General features: G+C 38.8%; 1 protein-coding gene across 1 annotated transcript; it reads right to left on the bottom strand.

Annotated features, from left to right (window-relative positions):
- Window positions 1-10,465: 10,465 nt before the first annotated feature.
- Window positions 10,466-12,327, bottom strand: LOC113300033 (tyrosine/DOPA decarboxylase 5-like). Its single transcript, XM_026549166.1, has one exon. It carries the CDS (start codon window positions 12,209-12,211, stop codon window positions 10,643-10,645), a length of 1,569 nt encoding a protein of 522 aa, XP_026404951.1. The 5' UTR covers window positions 12,212-12,327; the 3' UTR covers window positions 10,466-10,642.
- Between the last annotated feature and the right edge of the window lie 948 nt (window positions 12,328-13,275).

Raw genomic sequence — 13,275 nt, 5'->3', positions numbered from 1 at the left:
CTCTCAAGAAACAAATCTCTGTAAAAGTAGAAGCAGGCTCTTCCAAAATAAAGGAGAAGAATAAATAAAAGGTAAAATGGATGAATCTCTTTTCAAAAGCATTTATCGAAGTCAAGCGAACCGCCTATAGCAGTAGCCAGTCAAAAGAAGAAGAATTGATGTGTCAACTGAAAAAATATGAGCTCCAACACGTGGAAATAATCATACAGAAAACATGGAGAAATGTCGGGTAAGGGAAAATGAAATGTCAAGGCTAGTGCGAAGTTCGACCAAGAATTCTCGCATTATTCCACTTTCAGAAGAACAACGCGAGAAGACGCAAAATGTAGGGGTAAAATATCACACAAGACAAATATACAATTTTGCTCTGGACAAAACATCCTTAAGCACGAAGATATAACAATGATTAGAAATCAAGGCGAAGAATGGTCACGCGATAATAAGAATAGAGCACGAATAACTGTTACGCGGTAAGGGTAATGCGACTATTAAATCCATCAGAAGAAGCGCGAAGGACCAAGCATCAATGCGATAGATAGAGACAGCTTCTAAAAGCCTGGCGCATAAGACAAACTGAAATAGAATCCGTCAGCTAAGATCTTGCACGTGAATTACGATTGTCTTCTATTGATGAATTTGCCTATATAAGGACCGAAAAATGATAGAGAGATCAATTGAGATAGATAAAAGCTAAGGAAGTTATCAGAGAAGAAAGAAAACGAGTACCATCATAGAACTTAGTGTTCATCTTTGTGTTTCTCCATTATTGTCGTATACAAACTTAGCTTGTACTCACTGTAAGAGCAACATACATTTGATATAAAGTGTTTGAGAAGACCATACTACTGTCAAAGTGGTGAATAATATCATTAATATTTGGATTAATCAATATGACTCAAGCCTTGTGTTATTATCATTACAAAGGGTGTAGTTGTGGGATTTTCCGCAACTACAATTCTGATTTGTCCTCATGTTTTTTCTTTTGACTCGAGCATTACGCGTACCCAATCAACCACTCCTAAACAGCTCATTTCCAGAACGAAAGGTGAAGCAGAGCGAGGCATAAAAATACAAGTGCTCTCAAGAACTGGATACCACATCCTCCCGGAGTTGCATAGTGCATTCGTGGACGCCTATGTACAAATTAACTTTCTAAGAACAGGAAGAGATGCACTATTCATCTTGAAAATGAGACAAAGTGAAAGCCTGCGCGACCTAGTAAATATATGGAGGACTCAGCGCGACAAAATCCTTAGTTGTACAACAGAAAACGACTCGGTTCACAATGTAGACAAGGAAAAGAGCGCATGTCGTCTGAAAGAAGCTGGGGAACACTCCGCGAAAATAACAACCAAAGGCGAAAAGGAGATTATGCGTCGCATTTGATTAATCGTGCGAAAGGAATACATGGAGAAACTGTCATGTACCTAGCTAAAAGAAGGGTGTCCCTTATCATGTCTTCTGCCGTTATTTGGTAATGGTTAATATTATTAGTAGTAGATTAAATTAATTAGCTTAATTATGTAATTAGTAGGTTAATTTCAGTTATAACAGTGGGCTGTGATGTAACCACCTGGAATCTTGTGAGTCGTTAAGGCTAGCGTAGGAAGAGATGGATTTATAAGCTTATTGAGTCTGCAAATGAAAGTTTATGAATGAAAAGAGATAAGAAAAGGAAGTTGTCCTTTCAGGAACGAGGCAGTGAGTTGTTCTCTCAGGAATGAGACAATTTTTGATTTATTGTTAGAGTTTTTATATCAATTTTGTTTATCAGCGTAAGTCTCGATCCAATCCTTGTTATTGCACACCCCAGTACATAACAGAAACAACCTGTTCTGTACTAAAGTGATGTAATGAAGAAACTAAGGTATGTACCAGCCAAAGAAACATTAATGAGAAGCAAAGTTCTTTCTACGTGCGAACAAGCCAAAGGCGAAACAAAGTTTATACGAAAAACAAATAAGATCTCACCAGGGGGCAATAAAGTTACATATTAAAACCTCTACTTAGGGAGTCTGGGTACCCGATTTGGCGTGTCAACTTAGTTCGCATGACTGTGCGACGGCGAATTAAGCACGATCATATAAGAGGCTACCAAAAACCCTAACGCGCGTCATATTGGGGAAATCCCAGTGAAGTTACAAATATTGGGGCGAAACAAAAGCCTATCCGTCGGAGGCCACTGAGAACGAACAACTCAGTAAATAAGTTCTCCGACATGGGGTGTAGAAACATGACCAGTGGAGTAGAAGGATTTCCTGGATTGGATACACTCAGTCCCGAGTAAACCCACCTAGAATGTGATCTTGTAACCAAAAGCCATATAGGCGGAAGGAATGAGATCACGAAAACAACTGATTGTCACGTGACCGGATGGGAGGATCCCAACTGAAATGGTTAGGGGTGACCTCCTTTAAGGGTAAAATTAGGGGGAAGTAAAGGGACGACACCCTCCACTAGGGATCTGAATTGTGTCAAAGACGACAATGTGTTGGGGCTTGTACTCACGGGAGTATTTAAGGTCTGGCGTATTGTCAGAAATACAACCTGAGGAGGTAACAATACAATAACAAAGATAAGGCGAGATCAAAGGCAAATGACCGTCAAGAGCATATGGAACTAAGATTTCGTCGCCCAACATATTGAAGACCCTGCCCAAGCGACCATAAGTCCTTTAAGTTCTCTATGCGAGAGAAGGCAATAAGACCTTAACTAGGAGGCAAATAAGACCTATAAGAAACTTCATCAAAAGCCATGCTAATACAAATCACAAAGGAACGCGAAGGAAAGTAAGGCAATGAAAAATCGCGCTGAGGCACGAAGGAGCAATGGGGAGATATGCTCCCATCAATCTAAGTATTATTAAATTTTGAGAAAATTCCTATTGCACGAGAAATACTTTGCTCAATCTAAAATGCTAAGTAATACTTGAATAAATATCCATGTCATCATGATCATGTCGTTGCTATACGATAAGCACCATAACCAATTGAATTACAACATTATATGGGAGAGTATCGAAAGAAAAGGCTAGGGACTTTGGTAGTATATATTCGAGACCTCATAGTTAAAAAATAAGTAGGTCAATTCTCAAAAAGGACTAACATGAGCTCAACTTTCCGGTTGTACGCTTATAATAATAAAGATTCGCTTCGCATGAACACCAAACATCAAGACTAAGAAATAATTTTGCATGCATACTTGAACAGCCCCCGACAGCCAAGTAGGAGGCAAGTATGAATTTAGATTTCACCTTAACTTATTATTCGCACCATTCTGATATTGGCATAAGCATGAATCCAGTGTTCGCACAAGCCATGAACAAATATTCGCACTCTATTCCTTTTCGCAATGTCACTTAATTCGCATATGTAAATGTTCGCACCATTCGCATGACATATTTCGTATTAGATCTAACATATTATTTAGGGCAGAAACCCTCATCCTAAGGTGGAAAGTAGAGGTAAGTACAGGAATACTAAAATATGTATGCTTCCCACCTCCTCAGTAAGATTCCTAAAATACCGTAAAACACACTTTTATAACTGAGGCACATTTAACGAATTGACATAAAAGAAGAACAAATAGCATTAGCATATGGTTACTTGTTTTATTTCCAAACTTTGAGGGAAGAAAATATAGTCACAAAGTGATTTCATTCCCCCCAAGCTTGGGAGCCCCCGGATAGTCATCCAAAACAGGATAAACACGTTCAAAAAACACGATAACAAAGAAAGAAACAAAGCCTAAGCATTGGGAGCATCAATTGGAGTAGCAGAAGGAAAACTAGTAACTTCGGGGTGAAATCTGGCTAGACGACAACAAAGCATTAGCACCTTCGACTACTTGATCATTCACGGCACCACCATCCTCAGCCTCACCATCTTTCTCAGCATCAAAACGATCAGGTTCATACGGGTCAGCTAGTTTCTCCCCACCACCAGCACATTCGCCTTGAGACAAGCTCGCACTAGATTCTTCATCATCGCTAACAGGAACTTGCGGATATTCTTCGCGTGGGAGTGCATGTTTCAAGCAAACCTAGTCAACAACAAGTTGAGCCTCCTTGTTTACCCGGCGTTTAGCCTCCTTGGAATACTTCTTTCCATCCCCATGCACAAACAATTGATACTCCTACTCTAGCGAAGTAAAAGAACGCTCTAGGTCCTTTTTCGCCTTTCGCAACTCATCTCGTTCTCGCGAAAGATCAGATACCAAGCGCGAGACGGTAGAAAGTTGTTGATAATAAGAATCTCGCTCTTTGATAGAATCATCCAACTTCTTCTTCAACACAATAATCTCTTGCTGAAGCAACCCTGAGAAAAACCATAATAAAAGAAAAATCAAGACGACAAAACTTAGGCGAAAGTGCAATACGGTAGCAGAAACCGAGGCACCTTCACGACTACCTTCATTCTGCGAAATAATATCACACAAGTCATTTTTCGCCTCAACAATCCTGGTCATAGCATTCTTAAAAACACTCTCACCAATAATGAGAGAGTTATCCTGACCAATCAACGCATCACTCTAAACTGTCAATTGACAACTAACATCTCGAAGCGACTCTAAATATTCCAAAGCTTTATCTCTACTCTGACGAAGTTCATCTCTTTCATCTGATAATTTCCTCAATTTCAACGCGAAATCGTTAATTACATTCTTCTGCGACTGAAGAGAATTCTCTAAAAGATGACGATCACGATGAAACCTATAATACGCGCCATCAAAGGAAAGCTTATTATCCTTCAAACTGCGGTTGTCCTCGGACAAAGTGCAATTCTCATCAAGAAGGGCACGATTCAAAATGTTGGATACCTCTCGAGCCTAGCAAGACGATCCACCTGGGAACTATGTTGATCCAACCGAGCACGCCAACTAGAATTATTAACCTGGAGTTCATTTACTCGATCAGATAAAAGCAAGCGATCATTTTCCAACTGAGTAATCCGAGCCTTCAGGGCGACACACTCGTCTCTGGCATCCTTCGTGGAAAATTCAAAAGCATACTGTTCGGAGGTACGCTTCCGGTTAGAGCTTGGGTACGAAAGGCCTAAAATCAAGAAGGGTGATACAAAATAAAAACATATGTATAAAGTACAAAAGGTTTGCAAGCCTAACCTTTAAGTTCTTCATTCTTCGAGCAACATCATTCGCCTCGGAAATAAGATCGGACACCTGCTTCATTAAAATCAACAATAACCTGACCAGACTTGCAGTATTCCTCAATATCAACCAAGCGATGACGGAAACATCAAAATAACTAGAATTAAAGCAAGGATACATGAAAGAAAAAATAGTACGAGGAGAACGAAATCGTACCGCGGATTCAAGGGCGATGAGTCTATCGCGCCTAGAAAGCTGAGATGAATCGGAATCAATTTTTGGAAGCGAGATATCAAGCGCGCGAGAAGCCAACTCAGACCATTGAGAGGCCTCAGTAATTGCAGAATTCGCTACCTGATCATTCTTCGCAATAGCTTTATCAGGAATAAAGCACATGATGGCTATAGAAGAGCCTTCAACACCAGCAAAAGGAGTAGTGGAACTGGTCCCACCAACGATAGGATCCTCAGGATTGGTCTCTTTCGTAGGAGAAACGCCTGTCGCGCTCGGTACCACGTGCAAAGATTGACCAAGAGTAGGAGTGCGCGAAGAAATATTATTAGTCGCCTCGCCCTTCGCCTGGACAGCAGGTGCGACACTGGTTGGCACGATGAGCGACAATGGGCTTACAACAGAGACAAGGGCCCTATGGCGCGAAGTATTCTTCTTCTGAGGAGAATCCTCATCAGCCCTAACTGTTTGATCTTGAGAAGGTTTTCACTTAAGAGAATCCTTCTTTCCCTTTGTGACCCGTTTTCGATTACTAACACGTTTTGTCGGAGGTTTCGTTTGGATACGGATGAATACATGTATGGGAATAACGGAAAAAAAAACAAAACACCAAGAACATCAAGAACAACAACAACAACAGAAACAAAGAAACCCAAATATCTATCCAACGTTAAAAACTCAAGCAAAATACTCCAGATTCGGATAGTACTTACCGGGTACAGGTCACGAATATCTGCTATTTTTCCTCTTCCTTACGCGCTGAGTTACTCTTAACTTTCCATATTGATGTGTACGAATATTAGGAGAATATTGACTGCACTTTCACACGTAACTTCCTTGATTATTTTCTCCAGAAAAGCCGATAATAACTCAACGTCCTGTTTACTTCCAAACTCGGCTCCTAGCCAAATTTGATCCCGTCCAGCAACCTCACCAGGTCTGTTTAGTTAATTATAGCCCATTCGTAACAAATCCAGCAATTGAATCTACTTCTAATTCGTCCATAAAATCGAACCCTAATATCAGTTCCGCTGCAAAGTCCTTTCCCGCCAAAATCTTGAGTTTGAAATGTGAAGAAGAGTTGCCCCCTATCCATCTCCGGTGTCCCTTTAGAAGCTGTCTGGAAATGGGTCACCCCTTAGTAATTAGGTTACCCCTTATCCAAAATCGAGGGTCCGTATAATGAGTTTTCTGGGACATTTTCCGCACTTTTTCGGGGTTCCTCCGGGGTATTTATGAGGTGCTTCCGGTACTCTATCAATGGAGGTCCAAACGACGCATTTTCAGCCAATTTCGCCGCAAAACCTTATTCTTCTAAAAACACCTACAAATAAATAAAATAACCAAATAAGTATAGAATCGAGCACTAACACTATATACAATTGAGATATATTAGACACATAAATGCGTCTATCAAATACCCCTAAACTTATTATTTGCTAGTCCCGAGCAAACCAAAACTACAAAAAAAAAAAAATCCTAACTCACTGTCGCAGGCATCGTCGATTGCATTTAGCGTATGCAATAAGCCTTTAAACCCCTAGGTGTCCCTAGTGGCCGAGTTATAGTCTCGGGAGGGATTACTAGAGATATACCCACAAAACCTTTACTCCAGACCTTAGCTATCTACGCAGAACCTTGGAAGGCACTAAAGAATCTCCTTGGTTGGCATACTTATTGACTACAGGAGGAAGTACCCTGATGCGAAATTCCAATTGATGTACACGAGTTTGCACTCAAACATACTAAAATTCATATAAAGTGACAGAGCTCTACTCAAATAGTTGCACTATGGACATAAATATCCGGAGTCAAAACTAATCACATGGATAGATCAAGAAGATGGATATAGAAAAACATAGATGGTTTTGATGTTTACTAAGTGAACGGCGTTTCCAATATCTGTCTGAAGGCCACCGCCAAAATGAACCTATCCTAATGGATTGAGATACTAGTCTGACTAATATCAACACACTGGCATATACAAGGGTACCAGTGGTCGATAACCTAACTCTAGGTCAACACAACTGGCATATACAAGGGTACCAGTGGTCGACTTTATTGAATTTATTCCTTTTGGTCAAATGGTCTGGTCTCATTTTTTTTTTTTTCATAATAATTTTTTTTTTTCAACTTTTTGGTAACTACCATTTTTTTTTCATCTCTTTTCTTTTTCTCTTTTTCAACTTTTTTTTTTCAAGGTATCTCAATCACTCTAATTCACCCTAGCATTGGTAACAACTTGAATCGTGAGCCCCACCAAATCACTTAGAAACATATTTAAAAAGAAAAATAAAAACAGAAGTGAAAAGGACTCAACGAGATATGGTGAAACTATCATGTTATTTCTAACACCTGAGCTCTGTGCTTTTATGAATAGACTCTTCTAGATGTTTCCACCTAATCAGATTGGTTCCTCAACTCCTACAACCAACATGCTTCCATCCACTTAGATTAGTTAGTGCAATCCTCAATAGGCATAAATTTCTAAGCTCTGGAGTTTATTTATTCATACTGCAACTAAAAAGTTTCTCCCATACCCCCAAACTTAAATCTAACATTGTCCTCAATGTTCTAAAGATGAAACTAAAAACATGAACAAGGAATGAAAAGAGACAATTCAGTAAAAGAAGGAATGACGGATTGGCTCGATATGACGGTAAATCTCTCAAGAAACAAATCTCTGTAAAAGTAGAAGCAGGCTCTTCCAAAATAAAGGAGAAGAATAAATAAAAGGTAAAATGGATGAATATCTTTTCAAAAGCATTTATCGAAGTCAAGCGAACCGCCTATAGCAGTAGCCAGTCAAAAGAAGAAGAATTGATGTGTCAACTGAAAAAATATGAGCTCCAACACGTGGAAATAATCATACGGAAAACATGGAGAAATGTCGGGTAAGGGAAAATGAAATGTCAAGGCTAGTGCGAAGTTCGACCAAGAATTCTCGCATTATTCCACTTTCAGAAGAACAACGCGAGAAGACGCAAAATGTAGGGGTAAAATATCACACAAGACAAATATACAATTTTGCTCTGGACAGAACATCCTTAAGCACGAAGATATAACAATGATTAGAAATCAAGGCGAAGAATGGTCACGCGATAATAAGAATAGAGCACGAATAACTGTTACGCGGTAAGGGTAATGCGACTATTAAATCCATCAGAAGAAGCGCGAAGGACCAAGCATCAATGCGATAGATAGAGACAGCTTCTAAAAGCCTGGCGCATAAGACAAACTGAAATAGAATCCGTCAGCTAAGATCTTGCACGTGAATTACGATTGTCTTCTATTGATGAATTTGCCTATATAAGGACCGAAAAATGATAGAGAGATCAATTGAGATAGATAAAAGCTAAGGAAGTTATCAGAGAAGAAAGAAAACGAGTACCATCATAGAACTTAGTGTTCATCTTTGTGTTTCTCCATTATTGTCGTATACAAACTTAGCTTGTACTCACTGTAAGAGCAACATACATTTGATATAAAGTGTTTGAGAAGACCATACTACTGTCAAAGTGGTGAATAATATCATTAATATTTGGATTAATCAATATGACTCAAGCCTTGTGTTATTATCATTACAAACGGTGTAGTTGTGGGATTTTCCGCAACTACAATTCTGATTTCTCCTCATGTTTTTTCTTTTGACCCGAGCATTTCTGATGGGAGTCGGCACTGTACTTGGTCAAAGTTGGCACACATTTTACCCAATCGTTTACATGGCGTCACGGGCATCTGGTTGAAGGGAAATGTCTACTTTGCTTTTGCGCTGAGTTGCACTCTTGTTATTCTTATACATGCTTTATACATCGATATGGGAAGAGTCGCGTAGAAAACTTAGGTTGATTGTTCATGCGACCTTTATTCGGTCATCTTTGGATCCTGTTCACAGCCAAACTAATCAATGGCATTTTTAGATTTTTCAATAAATTCAGCCACCAAACTTTTTAAGACTTTTCTAAAATAATTAATTGGGGATAGAAAAACTAATTAGGGGATATGAATTACTAACTCCATCCAATAATATCCGTTAAGGGGTGTTTTTTGGGGGCAAAATACCCTTCCACCTAAATTAAAATTTAAAACAAAATATCAAAATCAAACCCTAACAAGTTCTTAAAGATAGGTTAAATTGAATTGTTCATGAGAAAGAAGAAGAAGAAGAAATGGCTTTATTGAGAAGGTACATGATACCTAATCATATTTAAAATGTTGTTGTTGTGCTTAAAACTTCGTTTGGGTTAGAATCATAAACTTTCAATCCACTTCCAGCTTGTGTTTATGATGAATACCCTACTATTTTTTTGTTCCGGTGTAGTTTTTAGGATGAATACCATGCCGGTACTAGTGTTGGCATGGTTTTTTATGATGAATATCATGCCGGTACTAGTTACGACATGGTTTTTTAGGATGAATACCATGCCGGTACTAGTTCCGGCATGGTTTTTTAAGATGAATACCATGCCGGTACTTGCTATTTCAGACAAGTTTTCTGTATGTTTTTGTCCTCAAACCGGCACGATACACTTGGAAATCAACCATGCCGATACTACTACCGGCATGCTCGATAATGAACTTTCTATGCCGGTAGTGTACTTCCAATTTTCAAAATTGGGGGATATTGTGTACCGGCATGGTGAAAGTATGAATACCATGCCGGTTTGGTCACTGCCGGCATGGTATTCATACTTTTACCATGTCGGCACTGAGTTCTTCAGGCGCAACAATGGCGAATTCAATGGAAAAAAAATCAAATTTCAATACATTAATACCTATATTTGAGTAATTGGAGCACTTATATGTTCAGCTAGTTTACTTTCCTGGGTTGGTTGTTCACCTAAACCTTCATGATCATAAATATCTTGATTTGATGTTGTTGCATCAACAAATTCAATGATAATGATTTATTCTAATGATTATCAAACTAATCTATTAACTTAACTAATTATATTTAATCACTAAACACGATTAGTAAGGGGTGGATTATGAATTAGATAAAATACTTAGATAAGGGGTGACCCTGATTTGATATTTATATCCAATTTTTGTCTTTTTTCTCTATCCCCAATTAATTTTCTTATCCCCAATTAGGTATCCCTTTTCTAAAGCAAGTGAAATAATCATATGATTTGAATTCATTGTTGATTTTAAAGTTAAAGATGATTAAAAATGTAACAAAAGCTTACATAAACATTTATCCAAATTCGAAAAAATGTATGGAAAATTACAAGTATATAGAAAAAATCGTCATTTAATACATTTTATTTTAACTTCTTTATCTTTTTTTCCTTGCCAACTTTCTTCAAGCAACAACACTGTCATCCACTGTACCAAGTATGGCGTCTGTGTGTTCTTGGATTACCTTCCATGCCATACTTACATGTCGTTCTTCGGTGAGAGTTGCACCAACAGCAAACCGGATCATGTACACTCCTCCTACCACAGCATGAGTCATATATATACTGCCGGAGGCATTAACAGACTCGAGCAACTTTGAATTTATCTCATTTGTTTTCTCCTCAATGCAATTGTAGTCCACGCCATTTTCACCTAATTTTCCGTTGAAAATCGCAGCGGGTTTTAATCGAAAGCACACCATGGCGAATGTTCTAGGAACCACTATTTCAAATCTTTTGTCCATTGCTATGAGCCCGTCGAAATGCTTAGCCATCTTCACATGGCTCCTCAGGAAACTTCTTAGATTAGCAACTCCATAGCTTCGAAGTACTAACCAAAGTTTCATTGACCTAAATCTTCTGCTGAGTGCTATTTGCCAATCTTTGTAATCAATAACCTGCTTTGAATCAGTTGCTTTGTTCTTCAAATACTCTGGGCTTGTGGATAAGGCTTTGACAAGAGCATTAGAGTCTTTAACCCATAAACAACAACAATCCAAAGTAGTGAAGAACCATTTGTGTGCATTAAGGCTGAACGAGTCTGCCTCCTCGACACCATCAATGAAGTGCCTGAACTCCGGGCAAATACAAGCACTTCCAGCATACGCGGCATCCACATGAACCCAAATACCGAACTGTTTTGCAACCTCACAAAGTGGCCCGATTGGATCAACTGCGGTTGATGAAGTTGTACCCACAGTAGCACATAGAAACAAAGGCACTAACCCGGATTCTATATCGGCCAGAATTGTTGAAAGAAGAGCTTGTGGAGAGAGCCCAAAGTCAGTTGCCTTAGACGTTGCAATAGCGCGGAAATTCTTCGGGTTTATACCGGCAATTTGAGCAGCTTTTTGAAGTGCACAATGGGTTTGATCAGAAGCGTAAACTACTAACTTATTGATATTTTCTCTTCCAATTTTGTTGAGCATTTTATCTCTTGATGCGGTCAGTGTACATAGAATGGCTTCACAAGTAGTCCCTTGTAAAACTCCTCCACCTGAACTTCCTGCATTATCATCTGATGAGAAAAGGAATGACTTTGGAAGGTTAAGCATCTGTCCGAGCCAGTTCATCACGATACTTTCTAACTCAGTCGCAGCAGGTGATGACATCCAATTGAACCCAACGACATTAAATCCAGTACTAAGCATTTCCCCAAGGAATCCGGCAACGGAACCACTAGAAGGAAAATAAGCAAAGTAATTTGGACTTTGCCAGTGAGTAATACCAGGGATGATATCATTTTGAACATCTTGAAGAATGGTCTCAGAATGATTAGGAGCAGTTTCTGGTAATCGTTTGCTGAGATACCCGGGTTCGACCTGGCTTCTAACTGGATAACTTTCAACATTTTTGTAATAATCGGCTAGGAAATCAATGATCATGTGACCTTGTCTTCTGAACTCATCAGGATCTAGTGGGTTTTGAGAACATATTGACATGCTCTCAAGGTTATCAGTTGGAAGACTGCCCATAATTCCTACCTTTGTTGCTACAAAATTAATGAACTATAAGAGAAAGAGAGATATATGAGTAGAGTTGGTTTTCAGAGAGAGGTACTAAGCTTAGAGTAATGAAGAAATATGGAGGGTGTAGAAGTGTTTATATAGTAAAAGAGATTAAAGGGTAAAGAAAGGAGAATCGGCCTTTATTTGAAAAATGAGACCAAATAGACGACCACGCGTTGTTTGGAGGAGGGGAGGGATGAGGAACAAGGGGGAAGGTGGATTAGGTTGGTAGAGAATGACTTTTGATGAACGATTCCTAGTCAAACCTACTAAACATGAAAACGTATATAATATATATGCTTTTATAGTGAATTAGTGATCAAATAAATGACGCATGATAGAGTTTTCCTTGTTGAAGAGAAGAAGTAGGTGAGTTCAGTGGACAAATTAACACATTGTAAAGAAGATTGAGCATGCACCTAATGCACAAATAAATTAATATAATGAGTAAGACTTATCAAAGACACTGAAGATTTCTTGAATGAATGTGTAAAGGAAAGATGGCTGAAGAGATAAACTAATAAACCAAATAAGTGGAGATGAAGTGGAAAACTGAAACTGAAAAAAAGAGGAAAAAAGATGTAAAGTGGAAAATGCATTATGTATACGACCTAAACTAGACCCACTAATGAGTGTAGTAGGTGGAATCGGTGGATTCCTGGTAGAAGCATCAAGTAATTCAGTCCAGAAAGGAAAACGCAGAAGTAGTTACATATGGACGTGTAAGTGTGTGGAACGTGTATCTGTGTTTGACCAATTCAGTCCTTAGTCAATGGAGAGTCAAACCTGAGATTTAATATTACTTGTGAATATAGATGTTCACGTTTACGTGATACGGTAAGATATTCGAGCTATTTTTCAAGTTCACCTGACCAGGAGCTAATGACGACGAAGTCGCATACAAACTTCTTGAAATACATGCATGTTTGTTTACGTCAGAGTCGAAACTACTGAGCATGGTTTTTAAAAACGTACACTTCACGTTTCGGAACGTATGCTTTGCTTCAAATTTCAGCATCTCTCTGAAGCGG

Source organism: Papaver somniferum, chromosome 1, assembly GCF_003573695.1.
Source record: "Papaver somniferum cultivar HN1 chromosome 1, ASM357369v1, whole genome shotgun sequence".
NCBI classification, from domain to species: domain Eukaryota; kingdom Viridiplantae; phylum Streptophyta; class Magnoliopsida; order Ranunculales; family Papaveraceae; genus Papaver; species Papaver somniferum.
Note: the sequence above shows the minus strand (reverse complement) of the source record. Positions and strands in the feature narration are given on the sequence as shown.